This window comes from Scyliorhinus canicula, chromosome 1 (assembly GCF_902713615.1).
Source record: "Scyliorhinus canicula chromosome 1, sScyCan1.1, whole genome shotgun sequence".
NCBI classification, from domain to species: Eukaryota; Metazoa; Chordata; class Chondrichthyes; order Carcharhiniformes; family Scyliorhinidae; genus Scyliorhinus; species Scyliorhinus canicula.
In genome coordinates, this window is record NC_052146.1 from 250,446,083 (window position 1) to 250,465,017 (window position 18,935).

Here is an 18,935-nt window from a genome sequence, read left to right on the forward strand (position 1 = left end):
GACTGGAGCACGGCCCCCGAATCAATGCCGGGCACAAACCTCGATTTTTGCCAAACGTCCGATTCTCCGCTTGATCGTGATTTGCAATTCCGGCATCGCGAAGCGGAGAATCCAGCCCCTTGTTTCTGAATCCCTCCATAGCCTTGCCCCGCCCTATCTCTAATCTGCTGCAGCCCCACCACCCTCAGACATGGCTACCTTCCTTTAATTCTGGCCTCTTGTGCATTTGCAATTATAATTGCTGCACCATTGGTGGCTGCGTTTTCAGTTGCCTAGGCCTCAAACTCAGGTATTCCCTCCCTATACTTCTCTGCCTCTACCTCACTTTCCACCTTTTTAAGACACTCAGTAAAAGCTACCTCATTTACCAACCTTTTGGTCTTCAGATCTAATATCTCCTTATGTGAATTATGATACTGTTGCTATTACGGAGATATGTCAGGCTGAAATGTAGCACAGTGGGTGGCACTCTTGCTTCACAGCTCCAGGGTCCCAGGTTCGATTCCCGGCTTAGGTCACTCTCTGTGCAGAGTCTGCACGTTCTCCCCGTGTCTGCGTGGGTTTCCTCCAGGTGCTCCGGTTTCCTCCCACAAGTCCTGAAAGACGTGCTGTTAGGTGAATTGGACATTCTGAACTCTCCCTCTGTGTACCCAAACAGGTGCCGGTATGTGGTGATTAGGAGCTTTTCACAGTAACTTCATTGCAGTGTTAATGTAAGCCTACTTGGGACAGTAAAGATTGTATTATTAAATTAAAGGAGGGACAGGACTGGTTGCTTAATGTTCCGGGATATCGATGTTTTAGACGAGACAGAGGAGAATAGTAGAAACGGCGGGAGAGTTGCATTACTGGTTAGGGAACAAATCACAGCAGTGATGAAGGAGAATATGTAGGACGGATCCTGCAGTGAGGCATTATTGGTAGAGTTCACGAATAGGAAGGGTGCAATAACAATGTTGAGGCTGTATTATAGGCCACCCAACAGCCAGTAGAATATAGTGGAACAGATAATAATAATCTTTATTATAGCCACAAATAGGCTTACATTACCACTGCAATGAAGTTACTGTGAAAATCTCCTAGTCGCCACATTCCGGCGCCTGTTCGGGTACACTGAGGGAGAATTCAGAATATCCAAATTACCGAACAACCACGTCTTTCTGGACTTGTGGGAGGGAACTGGAGCACCCGGAGGAAACCCTCATGGGGAGAGTGGGCAGACTCCACACAGACAGTGACCCAAGATGGGAATCGAACCTGGGGCCCTGGCGCTGTGAAGCATCAGTGCTAACCACTGTGCCACTGTGCCGCCCATATGTCGTCAGATTCAGGAAAGATATGTAGTCAGATTTTGGAAAGATGAGAAAATAGCAAGGTTGTTCTGATGGGTGATTTTAATTTCCCCCATATTGACTGGGACTCCCTTACTGTCAGAGGTTTGAACGGGGAGAAATTTGTGAGGTGTGTCCAAGAGGATTTTTTGAAACAGGATGTTGATAGTCCAACCAAGGAGCGGGCCTTACTGGACATAGTGTTGGGGAATGAGCCCAGCCAGCTGACCAAAGTTTCAGTCGGGGAAAATTTTGGGAATAGTGATCATAATTCCCGAAGTTTTCAAATACTCATGGAAAAGGAAAAGAGTGGTCCTTGAGTGACAGTGCTAAATTAGGGGAAAGCTAACTGCAACAGAATTCGGCAAGAGCTGGAGAATGTGGATTGGGAGCGGCTGTTTGAAGGTAAATCCAGATTGATATGTGGGAATCTTTTAAAGACCAGTTGGTTAGAGTGCAGGAAGGCATGTCCCTGTGAAAATGAAGGACAGAAATGGCAGGATTAGAGAGCCTTGGATGACTGGGGAAATTGTGAGACGAGTCGAAAAGAAAAAGGAAAAAGGAAGCATGCATAAGGTCTAGGCAACTAAAAACAGACAAAGCTTTTCAAGAATATAGGGAAAGTAGGTACACATTCAAACAAAGAGTTAGGAGGGCTAAAAGAGGCCATGAAAAGTAATTGGCAAACAGGATCAAGGAAAATCCCAAGGCCTTTTATACATTTATAAGGAGCAAGAGGGTAGCTAGGGAAAGAGTAGGCAAACTCAAGTACAAAGGAGGGAAGTTATGCATGGAGTCAGATGAAGTGGGTGAGATCCTTAATGATCCTTATTCACCAAGGAGAGGGACATGGCGGATGTTGCGGTTAGGGATGAGTGGGTGAATACTCTGGACATGTTGTCATAATGAAGGAGGGAGTGTTAGATATCTTAAAATGCATTAAGGTAGACAAGTCCCCTGGGCCAGGTGGGATATATCCCTGTGGAAGGCATGAGAGGAAATAGCTGGGGCCTTAACAGATATCTTTGCATCATCTTTGACTGCAGGCAAGGTTCCAGAGGACTGGGGAATAGCCAATGTTGTCCTTTTTTTAAGGAGGGAAGCAGGGATAATCCAGGTAATTATAGGCCGGTGAGCCTGACGTCAGTGGTGGGTAAGCTTTTGGAGAAGATACTGAGGGACAGGATTTATTCACATTTGTAAGCCAATGGATTTGTTAGCAACATGGGGAAGGTCATGTTTGGGGAAGGTCATGTCTTACCAACTTGCTAAGTTTTTTGGGGTGGTGACAAAATTAATTGATGAGGGAAAAGCTGTGAGTGTCATCTACATGAACTTTAGTAGGCATTTGACAAGGTCCCTCATGGCAGACAGGTACAAAAGGTAAAGTTGCATGGGATTTGGGGTGCGCTAGCTGATGGATAAAGAACTGGCTTGGCAACAGGAGATAGAAAGTAATAGTGGAAGGGAGTTTTTCAGAATGGAGATCAGTAACTAGTGATGTTCCACAAGGATCAGTGCTGGGACGACTGTTGTTTGTAATATATATATATATATATATATATATAAATGAACTGGAGGAAAATGTAGATGGTCTAATTAGCAAGTTTGCAGATGACACTGAGATAGATGGAGTTGGAGACAGTGAAGAGACTGTCAGAGAATACAGCAGAATATAGATAGATTGGAGAGTTGGGCAGAGAAATGGCAGATGGAGTTCAATTCTTTGATCAGAACATTGAATACAGGAGTTGGGACATCTTATTGCAGTTGAGTACAGTTCTGGTCACGCTATTATAGAAAGGATATTGTTCAACTAGAAAGAGTGCACAAAAGATTTACTAGGATGCTACCGTGACTTGATGGTTTGAGCTATAAGGAGAGGCTGGATAGACTGGGACTTTTTTCCCTGGAGCGTAGGAGGCTTAGGTAGGGAAGTCTAAAACTATAGGACATAGGTTTAAGATGAGAGGGAAGAGATTCAAAAGGGTCCAGATGGACAATTGTTTCATACAGAGGGTGCTGAGTGTCAGGAACAAACTGCCAGAGGCAGTATTAGAGGCAGTTACAATTTTGTCTTTTAAAGAGCATTTAGACAGTTATAGGGATAAGATGGGTATAGAGGGATATGGGCCAAGTGTGGGCAATTAGGATTAGTTTAGTGGTAAAAACTGGGCGGCATGGACAAGTTGGGTGGAAGGGCCTGTTTCCATCCTGAAAACCTCTATGACTATAATGCGGACAAATGTGAGGCGATGCATTTTGGAAGATCAAATTAGGGTGTGAATTATACAGTAATTGGCAGACCCCTTAAGGAACATTGACATACAGAGGGATCTGGGCATTCAGGTCCATAGTTCCATGAAAGTGGCAATACAGATGGATAAGGTGGTCAAGAAGGCATACGGCATGCTTGCCTTCATCGGCAGGAATTGAGTACAAGAGTTGGCAGGTTATGTTGCTGTTGTACAAAACTTTAGTTCGGCCGCATTTGGAATATTGCGTGCAGTTCTGGTCGCCACACTACCAGATGCTACGTGGATGCTTTGGAGAGAGTGCAAAGAAGGTTTACCAGGATGTTGCCTGGTCTGGAGAATGTTAGCTATGAGGAGAGGTTGAATGATAGAATCATAGAATTTACAGTGCAGAAGGAGTTCATTTGGTCCATCGAGTCTGCACCGCCCCTTGGAAAGAGCACCAACTTAAACCCAGGCCTCCATCCTATCCCCGTAACCCAGTAACCCCACCTAACCTTTTGGACATTCAGGGCACTTTAGTATGGCAAATCCACCTAACCTGCACATCTTTGGGCTGTGGGACGAAACCAGAGCACCCGGAGGAAACCTGCGCAGACACAGAGAGAAGGTGCAAACTCCGCCAGTCATCCAAGGTCAGAATTGAACCCGGGGCCCTGGAGCTGTGAGGCAGCAGTGCTAACTACTGTGCCACCGTGCCGCCCCTGTGCCACCGTGCTACCCTGGTGGGAGATTGGATAAACTCGGATTGTTCTCGTTGGAAAGATGGCGGCTGAGGGGAGACCTGATTGAGGTCTACAAAATTATGAGAGAATCATAGAATCAGAGAATTTACAGTGCAGGAGAGCATTTGGCCCATCGAGTCTGCAGCGGCCCTTGAAAAGAGCACCCTACCCCAGCCCACACCTCCAGTATAGGGAGGTATAGACAGGGTGAATAGTCAGAGGTTTGTCTCAGGGTGGAAGACTCCATTACAAGGGGGCACAGGTTCAAGGTGAAAGGGGGAAAGGTTAGGGGAGAAGTGCGTGGAATGTTTTTCACGCAGAGGGTGGTGGGTGCCTGGGACCCATTACCAGTAGAGGTGGTGGAGGCAGGCACGATAGCAACGCTTAAGATGTATCTGGATAGACACATGAACGGGCGGGGAATGGAGGGATACAGATCATTTGGGCAATAAGTAATAGGTCTAAATAAGGGATTTGGATCGGTGCAGGCTTGGTGGGCCGAAGGGCCTGTTCCTGTGCTGTCATGCTCTTCGTTCTTTGTCCTACATTTCGGATTCAAATGAATTGTGTTTTTATTCAAAATTCAGTTTGTAAAATTAATCACAAGCAATAGTCTAATTTCTCGCTCTCCTCCATGATCTCCCAGTAGCAGCCTTTTGTACAGCTTCCTTCAATGCAGAGCACAGGGAGAACAACTAAGGTTTTGTAGGCCCCCCCTTTTGTCGGTGCTGATAGGCAAGCGAGGCTGTATTAGGTTGTTTGATCATTTCCTTCTTCCCATTTTAAGCCTCTGTTGCCAGGGGATCTTGTTCGTCAGTATTCAGCAATCAACAAAGCTCATTGTAAAGTGAGCTGAGAGATTTAAATGTCAGAACAGCCTAAGCGTTAAAGCCACAGTATTGAAATGTACTACCACACCAGGCTGTATTTAAATATACAGCTTGTAGTTGCACATTTGTTTTTCACAGCAAGTACATTTAAAAATGCATTCAACATCGAACAAACCACGACAGCTTTCCAGGATCTTTGCCAATTCTTTCTCATGTGCTATATAATACTGCCAATCTTAGTCCAGGGCCCAAGTTGTACAGTTGTGTCAAATTCATTTTTTTTTCTTTGTCCACAGCAAACACCCTTTTCAGCTGAATATCTGGCGAACTTAAAATTGACTTCATTTCATAAAGACTATCCTGCAATTTGCGGGATAATTTTGGGTGAAACGTAACCGTGACAGAAGACCAAATAGTATCTGGTGCTTTTTGTTTTTGGCTTCTGTCTGTGAAGGGAATAAAAAGCTGTTCCAGCTAGGCTCGGTATGCAACATTTCCTTAGCTTAATAAATGACAGATACAATCACACTGGAACCCAGTTCTTTGAGATTAAGAAAATCAGACCTTTGAGTTGGTAAGTAACAACATTGTCCTGCTGGGAAGTCTGATCATATTTCAGTGCTTGAGAAAACTTTCAGAGAATACGTACAATGTTTAACATTTATTTTTATTTGTGTAAAAATGATTTGTTGGAGTCAGAATTGTAGCAGACTAGAAACCCATTTTCACATGCTGTTCTGTGATAGATGTCTAGCCAATAGGCTTCAGTACAAGAGGTCCTCTTCGGATTTTAGCGTTACGATGGACTTTAACATTTGGCAAAATCAGTGATGCAGATTAATTAAAGCTTTCATGCATAAATTACCATGGCAATGGCTTTGTTTACTTCCAAACTTTTTTAATGCACCTTCAGAGGTCTATTATTGTTGTTTTTCACAAATTCATCTATCTCATCTTGGATACTGTGTCAAATGGAAAAGTAAGTTCATATGACTTTCCAAAAAATAAATTCAGCTTTAAATATTACATTGTTTACAGAGAATCAAGACCAGGGACAAAATGTAATGCCCTCCCTCCCGCCCCCTCACCTTCCCTCAGGTGGGTTCTGAGACAGGGTGGGGGGGGGGGGGGCGGGGGGGTGGGGGGTGGGGAGGGGGGGGGCTGTGTGATTGGGTGAGAAGGTGCGGGCTAGACCCTCCTTCAGAGCATGGCCTTCCCAGCCAAGACCACTTGAGGCATTTAAGTGGCCAGTTAAGGGCTTCAGTCTGCCGGCGCTAGTATTTGGCATGGAGGGCTTGAGGGGCCATTGGGGGCATACCATGGCAGAGAGGTTATGAGGGGCATGGACTGGGCATGGGGATGTGTGTGGGGGTGTGAGTAGTGAGGGTTAGAGCACCTTCCTGTTTTAATTTTAACTGGGACAAAGCCCCAAAGAGCCGAGGCAGGCCTTTCACACAGCCCACCTCAGCACTCAGCCTGAATTATTTCTGGGCAGTGGGCCTGACACTTGTTAACAACCCCTCCCCCGCAATACAAAAATCCCATACTCAAAGACACTTTCTCCTGGGGTGGGTGTGCTGAGCTGGAAAAAATCCTCACTCCCACTACCCGTGTTTAACAAACCCAGCCCATTATCTATAACGCTTTCCTCCTTGTCCATTGTGGTAGTCACCACTAAGTAGTATTACATGTATTACAGTAAGGCCCATATAGTAGAGGTACATAGGTAAAGCCCTGCCTGCTGCCTCCGCCCAGTAGGCGGCGTATAGATGTGTGTGCTCGCCGGTGCTGCAGCCATTCTGGTTCCAGCTACAGGAGGCACAACATCTTTGCTCAATAAAACCTTGATTATTCCACTTCTCTCGTCTTTGTGGTAATTGATAGTGCATCAATTTATTGAGCAAAAATTTTAAAACGATGGATCTCCGCATCAAGCCTGATCGCCTGCAGCTGAGCGCTCAAGCAGCCAACGCCACGTCCACCTTTGAGCACTGGCTAGCCTGCTTCGAAAGCGACATCCGAACATCCGTTGAGGAACCCTCGGACTCGCAGAAGCTCCAAGTCCTTTATTCACAGGTGAGCCCTGACATTTTTCCTCTCATCCGGGATGCGCCCACTTATTGTGAAGCGATGGAGCTCCTGAAGGGACATTAAGTTCGACCAATCAATCAAGTGTACGCCAGGCACCTCCTGGCCACGAGACAGCAATTCCCCGGGGAGTCTCTGGCTGATTTCTGGCATGCCCTGCACATCCTAGGTAGGAACTGTGACTGCCAGGCAGTTTCAGCAGTCCAGCACACAGTATTTTTAATTCGAGACGCTTACGTTACAGGCATGATGTCTGCGTATGTTCGCCAGCAGCTACTGGAAGAGGGTACGCTTAATCTTGCGGGAACTAGGCAGCTTGCTAACTCATTTGAAGTGGCCTCCTGTGACATCCAGTCATACGCCTCCGACCGCGCGGCACCCTCGTGGGCATCGTGGGGCCCACCAGCTGCCGACTCCAGCTCACTGCAAGCCTGCGCTGCGCGGCAGCCAGCCAACCCTGGGGGGACCAAGTGTTATTTTTGCGGGCAGAGCAAACACCCCAGGCAGCGCTGCCCGGCACAGAGCGTGACCTGCCACGGATGTGGGAAGAAGGGACACTTTGTTTCTGTTTGCCAGGCCCGGTCGGTCGCTGCTGTTTCCAGGCCCGGCGTTCCTGCACCCCCACGTGCGACCCAGGGGCGCCGCCATCTTCCTCATTGCCAGCCACATGAGGCCCATGGGCACCGCCATCTTCTTCACCGCAAACCACGTGCGGCCCATGGGCGCCGCCACCTTTGATGCCCCCCCAGCCGTGGGCACCGCCATCTTCTTCACCGACCACGTGCGGCTCGTGGGCGTACCATCTTTGATGCCCCCCGCTATGTGCGTCCCGTGGGTGCCGCCATCTTCGGCGCCATTTTGGACGGCATCTCAGGACCCCTGCTGTTCTGGCCGTTCATCGCCTGCCGCTACCTCGACCACCGCTGACCAGCTCAGGGCCTCCCAGCATCTGCCGCAGCTCGCCTCGATCACCCTGGATCAGTCCCGGTCCGGCAACCTCGCAACCGAAACAACGACGGTGAAGATCGACAGGCACGAGACGACCTGCCTTTTTGACTCCAGGAGCACGGAGAGCTTCATCCACCCCACTACGGTAAGGCGCTGCTCCCTCCCGGTACACCCAGTCACCCAGAAAATCTCCCTGGCCTCCGGATCCCATTCCGTGGAAATCCGGGGGTACTGCATCGCGACCCTCACCGTCCAAGGCGTAGAGTTCAGCAACTTCCTGCTCTACGTCCTCCTCCACCTCTGCACTGCCCTGTTACTCGGCCTGGACTTCCAGTACCACCTCCAAAGCTTAACCTTAAAATTCGGCCGACCCCTACCCCCCCTTACCATATGCAGCCTCACGACCCTTAAGGTCGATCCACCTTCCCTGTTTGTGAACCTCACCCCGGATTGCAAACCCGTCGCCACCAGGAGCAGACGGTACTGTGCCCAGGACAGGACCTTCATCGGGCCGGAGGTCCAACGGCTTCTGCGGAAAGGGGTCATTGAGGCCAGCAACAGCCCCTGGAGAGCTCAAGTGGTAGTTGTAAAGACTGGGGAGAAGCACAGGATGGTCATTGACTACAGTCAGACCATCAATCGGTACATGCAGCTCGACGCGTACCCCCTCCCATGCATATCTGATATGGTCAATCAGATTGCACAATATCGGGTCTTTTCCACAGTGGACCTGAAGTCCGCCTACCACCAGCTCCCCATCTGCAAGGCGGACCGCCAATACACTGCTTTCGAAGCAGATGGCCGCCTCTGTCACTTCCTTAGGGTTCACTTCGGCATCACTAATGGGGTCTCGGTCTTCCAACAAGAGATGGACCAAATGGTTGACCGGTACAGGTTGCGGGCCACCTTCCAGTATAGATAACGTCACCACCTGCGGGCACGATCAGCATGACGCAAACCTCCAAAAATTCCTCCAGACAACCAAACTCCTTAACCTTACGTACAATAAGGCGAAATGCGTGTTCCGCACCAACCGCTTAGCCATCCTTGGCTATGTCGTGGAAAATGGAGTTCTAGGGCTCGACCCCAACTGCATGTGCCCCCTCATAGAACCCCCCCCCCCCCCCCCCCCCCCCACTGCCCCAAGGCCCTGAAATGATGCCTGGGGTTTTTCTCCTACTCTGCCCAGTGGGTCCCTAATTATGCAGACAAGGCCCGCCCACTCATTCAGTCCACAGTTTTTCCCCTGACGGCTGAGGCACGCCAGGCCTTCAACCGCATCAAGGCAGACATTGCCAAAGCCACGATGCACGCTGTCGACAAGTCCCTCCCTTTTCAGGTTGAGAGCGATGCATCGGACGTAGCTCTGGCCGCCACCCTCAACTGTGGCCTTCTCCCGCAACCTCCATGCCTCCGAAATTCAGCACTCCTCTGTCGAAAAGGAGGCCCAAACCATTGTGGAAGCTGTGAGACATTGGAAGCATTGCCTGGCCGGCAGGAGATTCACTCTCCTCACTGACCAACGGTCGGTTGTCTTCATGTTCAATAACACACAGCGGGGCAAGATCAAAAACAACAAGATCTTGAGGTGGAGGATCGAGCTCTCCACCTATAATTACGAGATTTTGTATTGCCCGGGGAAGCTCAATGAGCCCCCGATGCCCTATCCCGCGGTACATGTACCAGCGCACAAGTGGACCGACTCCGGGCTCTCCATTATGACTTCTGCCACCCGGGATCACCCGGTTCTTCCATTTCATCAAGGCCCGCAACCTGCCCTACTCCATTTAGGAGGTCAGGACAGATAGAGCGCACCTGGTAAAGGCCTCCCGCCCTTTTGAGCACATCAGCGTGAACTTCAAAGGGCCCCTCCCCTCCACCGACCGGAACACGTACTGTCTAAACGTGATTGACGAGTACTCCCGGTTCCCTGTCGCCATCCCATGCCCCGATATGACTCCTGCCACGGTCATTAAAGCCCTCCACAGCATCTTCACTCTGTTCAGTTTCCCTACCTACATCCACAGCAATCGGGTATCCTCTTTTATGAGTGATAAGCTGCATCAGTTCCTGCTCAGCAAGGGCATCGCCTCGAGCAGGACGACCAGCTACAACCCCCGGGGAAACGGGCAGGTGGAGCAGGAGAATGGGATGGTCTGGAAGGCCGTCCTGCTGGCCCTGCGGTCTAAAAATCTCCCAGTCTCCCACTGGCAGGAGGTCCTCCCTGACGTGCTGCACTCCATCCGATCGCTCCTCTGCACCGCCACTAACGAGACCCCTCACAAACGTGTGTTAGCCTTCCCCAGGAAGTCCACCCCCGGGGTCTCGATCCCAACATGGCTAACAGTTCCTGGACCTGTCCTCCTTCGCAAGCATGTGTGGACCTATAAGTCGGACCCCTTGGTTGAAAGAGTCAACCTCATACACGTGAACCCGCAGTACGCCTACGTGGCACACCACGACGGGCGCCAGGACACAGTCTCCCTCCGGGATCTGGCACCCACCTGGATCCAAACCTACGGCCCCCGACCTGACACAGCCTCTCCCCCCCCCCCGCCACGACTACCTCTTCCACCCCTGCTCCACCCACCCTCCCCCAAGGGACCCTCACCCCCTCCACTCGGGTGACGAAGACGAGGGCAACACACTCTCGGAGTCACAGGTGACCAAGTCGGCGCCCACATCACCACCAGGACTGAAGCAATCGCAGAGGAGGGTCAGGGTACCTGGCAGACTGATCTTGTCATGTTTTCCACCACCCCCGGGGGTGAATGTGGTAGTCACCACTAAGTAGTATTACATGTATTACAGTAAGGCCCGTATAGTAGAGGTACATAGGTAAAGCCCTGCCTGCTGCCTCCGCCCAGTAGGCAGCGTATAAATGTGTGTGCTCACCAGTGCTGCAGCCATTCTGGTTCCAGCTACAGGAGGCACAACATCTTTGCTCAATAAAGCCTCGATTGTTCTACTACTCTCGTCTTTGTGGTAATTGATAGTGCATCACCCATATTAGACTCAGTCAAAGCTGTCACTTAAGCTGCCTTCTGGGAGTTATAGCCCATCAGAGTGACAAGCTCAGTGCCATGAGTGATTCTGGAAATTGTAGTCCACTAGCCTGATGTCCCAAAGCCAACTACCCCATTCAGACCTGGGTACATACAATGTTGATGAGAATGCACCAAAACAAGTTCCTGGTCTCAAAAATGGCTAACCTTACTGAAATGTTGCTTGCCTCCCATATACAAATTGGCTGTTGTTCTGCTCCTCCTTTGATTGTCAAACTACCATGGGTCTGACGTGAGTGCTTGGACAACCTTAATATATGTATATCCAGCACCGAACAACAGTGTATGAAGAAAATTAGCATCCAAGGGGGAATACCAGAGACTAGGAAAAAGAATCAGTAGGTCTTGGGCACGATTTTACGGCCTTGTTGTGCAAGAGCATACAATTAACAGGAACAATGCCCTATCTAACAGCCTCCTGTGATCTAACCGCCTCCCCAGCAAGTGATCACACGGGCGCTGATCAGTACTACTTTTAAAAACGTGAAGCTGGCGGAATGACTGCTGTGGGGATCCGAGGAGGTGAGTAGCCATCTTCGCTCCCAGGCAATGAGCCCGGGTGCACTGGGGTTGCTGCCCAGGTGCTTGGGAGGGGTGGAGAGCCCCCGTGGGAGGGGGGAGTGGGAGGGGTGGGCAGGACGGTGCCAGGGGACTGGTGCCCACCCACCCATGTGGCACGGTGATTTTGTTGGTCCTCCCCAAGCTGACGGCTGCTGCCACTTCCTGCCAGGCAAATCCAGCTGCCCTGTGGCTGATCCTCTCAGCCCCTCGGGGGAACAGGGCATCCCATCTGGACTCAACCGCGCCAAACAATCTGGCCAGATCAGCATCCACGAATTGTGGGGCTGGTCTCCTCGGTGGCATGGTTGCGAGGTGTGTGGAGTTTGCTCTGTGAGATCGGTTTAAGTGCTGCTCCCCCTTGTTGGCGGGGAGCTGGAGGTCGCAATCCCGGCAAATCTGTCGGCGGGACCGTCATTTGCAGCGTGAAGGAACTTTGCAAGGCAACTGCTCGGCACAAGATCGCAAGAAACTGCAGAGTGTGGTGAACTCAGCCCAACGCATCACACAAGCTTGCCACCCCCACACTGATCCTGTATACACCTCCCCGTGTGCGGACAATTCGCCGAAAGACAATTAGCCGACGGACAGTTGGCCGACGGACAATTGACAGACAGGACAATTCACAGACAGGACAATTGGCCGAAAGACAATTGGCCGACAGACAATTAGCCGACAGACAATTGACAGACAGACAATTGACAGACAGGACAATTGGCCAACACTTATTAAAAATAAAAGAATAAAATGGATAGGTGAAATAGAAATACAAATACAACAAATTATTTATTAAACATAATTTATTAACGATTATTTAAAAAATTACTCATTTATATAAAAAAAGACAGGAACAGTCTATTAAAAACTCTTACATACAATTATGTGCACATGCACGTAAAAATTGCAACCCATCTTCAGCATTGTAGTTGAGTACAAGTTTTTGGAGTCTTTTCTTGAGGCGAATGTATTTTTTGTTTTCCCTTGCCACATCAGCCCCTGATAATGCCTGTTCAATTATAATTTCAGTGCTTGACTGTTCAATCCTAAATTTCTGAATTAATTTGGATAAATTAGGGTGATGGACATTGACTCTTCTACTGAAGGCGTGGTGCCACCCTTCTAGCGAGTTGTTAGTTTTTGGGAGATCACTGAGAACTCTGGAGTGACATGACCATAAATAAATGTCAAATATTGGGGGTCGACGTCTACCGCGTTGCATGATTCCTACCCATGTACACTCGAAATAAGACAGGAACTGCTCCAAAATTTCATCTGTTTGTGCATCTAAAGAATGAAGAAATTGTTCAAACAAAACAGCAACATCATCAGGTGGTACGAAAGCTATTGTCCTATCGGCCAATTGTCCTGTCTGTGAATTGTCCTGTCTGTCAATTGTCTGTCGGCCAACTGTCTGTCGGCTAATTGTCTTTCGGCGAATTGTCCTACTACCACACCTCCCGCTGCCTCAGGAAGGCAGACAGCATTGTCAGGGCCCCTCGCACCCAGGCCTTGCCCTCTTCCAAACCCTTCCGTCAGAAGGTACGAAGTCTGACACAGGAACAGCTTCTTCCCCATAGTTACTAGACTTCTCAACGACTCTCCCCTGGAATGATCCGTTCCCTGTAAGAACACTATTCATGACGCCTTATGCTGCGCTTGCTCATGTCGTATATGCATGTTTGGCCTTGTTCCGCACTTTAACCAATTACTTATTTGTCGATGTACTTTGTTAATTATTGTTTTTATCTGCTGTGTACGTACCATGTACATTCCCTTGGCCGCAGAAAAATACTTTTCACTGTACTTCGATACATGTGACAATAAATCAATCAATCAATCAAGCCGGTGGGGCCTCGTTAAGTGGCCCAACTAACTTTCGTTACCGGTGACGGCCTCGCCGGATCGAAGGTCGGGAAGCTCGCGGCAGTTCCCGCTTATTAACACACTTAGAAACCTTTCCATTAAATCACACCCCTTAATTGTACTGCATATGCTACTTGAAATGTGTATGTCCTACTTTAAGGCCATCTATAACCATCAACTAAACTTTCCTGATTGGCTTACGAGCTCAGGTTACTTTTATCTGTTAACCTAGCAGATTCACTTAAGTACAGATAGATACTAAAATCTGCCATATGTATCTTCAAAGCTTGCAAAAACACAATTGCACATTTCATAGAATCATCCGGGCTGTAACCATGTGGCCCCCCTGTCCATACCAGCTCTCTCTGCAAGAGCAACACGGCTAGACCTTGGCCATCACCCTTTCCTGCTATATTTTCCTCTTCAGGTGCTTACCAAATTCCTTTTTCAAAACTATAGATTAGATCTGCATCCACCATATTCCCAGGCAGTGCATTCCAGATCCTGACCATCCTCTGCATCAAAGTTTTTCTCCTTATGTTACCTTTGATCCTTTTGCATTTGAAAGTGACCAATAAGGATTTGACATCCACCACAAAACTTGGAATGTTTAACTTTTTAAATCCAGCCTGAGAGTAACATTGCGGTGATTTTCAAGCTGAATGTTTCCACTGTAACTCTGATAGATAGAGGGCGACTCCAGCTACTGGATTGAAAAGGGATGGAACACGATATGGGAAGGGGAAGCCTGAAGGAGGAGGAAGTAGTGCGACGGCAGGAACAGGATATGGAAAGGGAAAGGGTGGGAAAGGACCAAGGAAGGCGGGAGCAAACATGGGATAGAGGAAAAGGAAAGCTGAGATAGGAGCAGTGCAAGGGCAGAAACTTTACTATTTGGGAGCACCAACCAGTGAGTTCTACGAGGGTGGCACGGTGGCACAGTGGTTAGCGCTGCTACCTCACAGCACCAGGACATGGGTTGAATTCCAGCCTTGGGTAACTGTCTGTGTGGAGTTTGCACTTTCTCCCCGTGTCTGTGATGGTTTTCGCCGGGTGCTTCGGTTTTCTCCCACAGTCCAAAGGTGTGCCGTTTAGGTGGATTGGCCATGATAAAATCGTCCCTTAGTGCCCAGGGATGTACTGGTTCGGTGGGATTACAGGGTGGTGGGGATGGCAGGGGGAAGGAGCCTAAATAGGGTGATCTTTCAGAGGGTTGGTGCAGATTCGATGTGCCAAATGACCTCTTTCTTCACTGTAGAGATTCTATTCTATGTTAGGTTAGTTGGCTGGACAGCTGGTTCGTGATGCAGAGCGAGGCCAACAGCGTGGGTTCAATTCCTGCACCAGTTGATGTTATCCAGGAAGGCCCACCTTCTCAACCTTGCCCCTTGTCTGAGATGTGGCGATCCTCAGGTTAAATCACCACCAATCAGCTCTCCCCCTCAAAGGCGAAAGTAGCCTACGGTCATCTGTGAAATGGCGTCTTTACTCTGCAACTCATTAGCTTTACTAAAGACTGGGAATGATTAGAAATATAACTTTTCATTTATTTCCCTTTAGTCTTCTTTCTTTTGAGTATTATGCTGTTAATTCGAACATGTCGAACCACCAATAGTCCTCGTTTCAATTTATCCAGTTTATAATCACCCTTGATCCCTGCAAACAAAACATCCTCCCAGGAACAGTAAAGACTGATGCATTGGCACACAGGCCGAAACTGATACCAATATAATGAACATGCCAGCCAGAAACAATAAAAGCTGGCTTGTAAATTCTTAGTGTCAATTAAGAGTGTGATTAAGCATAACATTACAAAGAGACAGATTAGATGAATTGGCAGAACCGTGGCAAATGGATTTCCGCATAGGTAAATGTGAGGTCATCCACTTCGGACCTAAAAAGAAAAAAAGAGTCCTTTCTCAATCATGAAAAGCTAGAAATAGTGGTGGGCCAAAGCCACTTGAAGATCCACATATGAATAGATTATTATAACACCATGAAAGGTACAGAAAATAATCAAAAGGTAATGCTGGCCTTTATACCTGGAGGACTAGAATGACGGAACAGGGTTTTATTTATTAGTTTTTATTTATTCTTTCATGGGGTATGGGTGTCACTGGAAAAGTCAGTATTTGTTGCCCATCCAAAATTGTTCTTGCTGGGCTATTTCAGAGGCCAGTTAAGAGTCAGCAGCTTGGTGTGGGTCTGCAGTCACATGTCGGCCAGACCAGGTAAGGAAGGCAGATTTGCAACATCCACGGGTTTCCATAACCTTCCAACAGTGGGTAAAGTGGCCCATTGCCATTCCAGTATGTTCACACCATAATCCTGGAAGTGTGCAATAGAAGGGTTGCAAATTAGTCTAACCCTGATGTGCCAGATCCCAGACTTAACCGAGAGCCTCTGCTGCCCAAAAAATTAATAGTAGTATTGGAGGGGGCTGCAATTTCCTGCGGTTTCAACTTCGGGAATGTTGTGAAGAGCATTAGTTGCCAGTACACCAAGTGAAAAGAGGCATAGCGGTCTGCCAAATGCAAATTTGGGACACTCCTGTGGGTCCAGATAAATGAATGCCATCGACCAGTAATTAGATGTGCCTTTGCACATTTAATCCTGTGATATTTGGCGTAGCAAGTTGCTGCAAGTGTATGCTGATAACATTGTAGTGAGGGGAAACCAGGAACCTGGAACCTGTTCTGGACTTGCTGCTAAGGGTTTAAATAAAAATTAATATTCTGTCTTGGGCACCACCTATCTCACTGACCTTGAGCAGACATCTTCTGCTCTTTCAGTGTTGGAGGATCTCCTGTTGGCTCTACAGGTTCAAGAGGCCGCCCAATGTCCTTATTGAAGGGTGAGCACATCCTGTAGCCACCAATTAGCCAATTCGGGAAACATCATAAATGAGTGACAGAGTGCAGGCTTCTGATCCCCATTTGAGCCTGACGGTGGATTCCTGGAACATGCAGGAAAATTCCTGTCCCAGATTTCTGTTTCTATTGATGTCACTGATGGTCACCCAATGCCAATGTTTTTAAAAATAAATTTAGAGTACCCAATTCATTTTTTCCAATTAAGGGGCAATTTAGCATGGCCAATCCACCTACCCTGCACACCTTTGGGTTGTGGGGATGAAACCCACGCAGACACGGGGAGAATGTGCAAGCTCCACATGGACAGAGATCCAGAGCCAGGATCGAACCTGGGACCTCGGCGCCGTGAGGCAGCAGTGCTAACCACTGTGCGACCGTGCTGCCCTTGCCATGAATATTCAATGTAAAAAAATATTTTTTAACAACAGTCCCACTTTCAGGATAAAGTCAATGGCACACGAGTATTTCGGTTCATATCCATTTAAAGGTGGCATGCATCAGTCGGCTTTGGGTATTTGTCTCTGAGTTCAGTGCTTTTCCTTGTTGAACTCTGCAGCACAAGAGAGGGGGACAGGGGAATGGAACGGCTTGCATGGAGGATTGGGGCTGGCAAGTGTGACTTTAAAGTTGGGGGAGCTGGAGCACATGGAATGGGGTCAGGAGCATGGAGGAAGGAAGAAGGAAGCACCGCGCTGGGTGTGGTGGTGAGAGGGGTAGAGGGAACAATCAATCGAGCTAGAGTGAAGGGCCCTAAAGGCAGTGTCAGTGCTGTCCTATGTGGGTCTCCCTCAGGGTGTTGGCTGACAGAGTCTTTAAAGGACTTTGAGTTCACCTACAACATTTCAATTATTCCTGTGAGAGCGATCTCAGACAATGTCCTTTTCCATGCATAAAAGGGAGGGACAGCTGAGCTAACAAACTCGAGTACAACACTGGACATTAACATGAACATTGCCACCACTTCTTCCATAATTTATGCCCTACATCCCCTGTAACCATCAATGTTTGCCAACCATGAAATGTGCCATGATGTTTAGATCTCTGACTAAGCTAGTCCCAACAAATAACGATGATGCCAACATGAATGTGAATTATTTACAAGTAAAATTTAAATAAAAAGAAAAACACCTTTGTGATCTCAATAAGTTGTTTCTTAACCATCATAGAATTTACAGTGCAATAGGGGCTGGTTTAGCACAGGGCTAAATCGCTGGCTTTGAAAGCAGACCAAGGCAGGCCAGCAGCATGGTTCAATTCCCGTACCAGCCTCACCGAACAGGCACCGGAATGTGGCGACTAGGGGCTTTTCACAGTAACTTCATTTAAAGCCTACTTGTGACAATAAGCGATTTCTTCTTCTTCTTCAGAAGGAAGCCATTCGGCCCATCGAGCCTGCACCGGCCCTTGGAAAGAGCACCCTACCTAAGATCAGGCCTTCACCCTATCCCCGCAACCCCACCTAAGGGGCAATTTAGCATGGCCAATCCACCTAACCTGCACATCTTTGGACTGTGGGAGGAAACCAGAGCACTCGGAGAAAACCCAACCTCCTTCTACCAGCTCATTGGGCTAAAGTTCCCTGCTGGCTTACATCTTTTTCTAATTTCTCTCCTATCTCTCACGCCCTATCTGAGCTCATCTTGTCCACAAGATTCATTTCCTACTCCCTCAACCAAATGTATCCGAATGAGGCATGAATTGCTAAATAAAAAGACCGACTCAACAAAATAAAAAAAAATAAAAAAACACACAATGGAGACAGAGGTTATGATCTAAAGTTGTTCAATTCAACATTGAGTCCAGGAGGCTGTAGAGAGCCAAAACGAGTGCAAATGGCAAGGGAATTGAGCAGGAAAGTATTGACCCTGATGTAGAGCTTCCATGTTTGATCCGGCCCGTTATAACTCACCCGTAGCTGCAGCGTAGTCAGCTGATGGTGGGTTTCACCACCGAGAAACATCACCCACTGCGAGATAACATGTGGTTCCTGAACGTTAGGGAAGCAGCAAAAAGCTGGAGAGTGGAAGTGCTGCACAATTCCTGTTCCGCCTACAGGAATAGTGCCTCATGGTTAAAAGTCCACCCACCATTTCAGATTGATGACACTTCATCAAAAGTGGAAGATATTGGACTGGAAGAGTTTGCTGCTGTAGGGCTAGTCAATCTTGTGAATTGGAATGAACTGCAGCTTCAAACCGCACTGAAAATGCATGCACCATTTTAAGCATGTTTTGCAACTTGAAGAAAGTGTGTTTTTAAAATTTGTGCTCTGGATGTGCACAATGGATTTTCCATCCCTAGTAGCCTGAGAAGGTGATAATTAGCATTCTTGATGTACTTCAGTCCTTGCAGTTGCAATGTGATAGTTCGAACATTGACACAGTTACGATGAAGCCATG

The 18,935-nt window shown here is 48.2% G+C and overlaps 1 protein-coding gene across 1 annotated transcript in view; it reads left to right on the forward strand.

Moving 5' to 3' along the window:
* Nucleotides 1-18,935, forward strand: part of vash2 (vasohibin 2) — a 198,134-nt gene that overhangs the window by 31,036 nt on the left and 148,163 nt on the right. Inside the window, exon 3 of the mRNA XM_038811273.1 lies at nt 5,659-5,715. Within this exon, the coding sequence (XP_038667201.1) occupies nt 5,659-5,715 (57 nt within the window). The remainder of the gene's footprint in view (nt 1-5,658; nt 5,716-18,935) is intronic.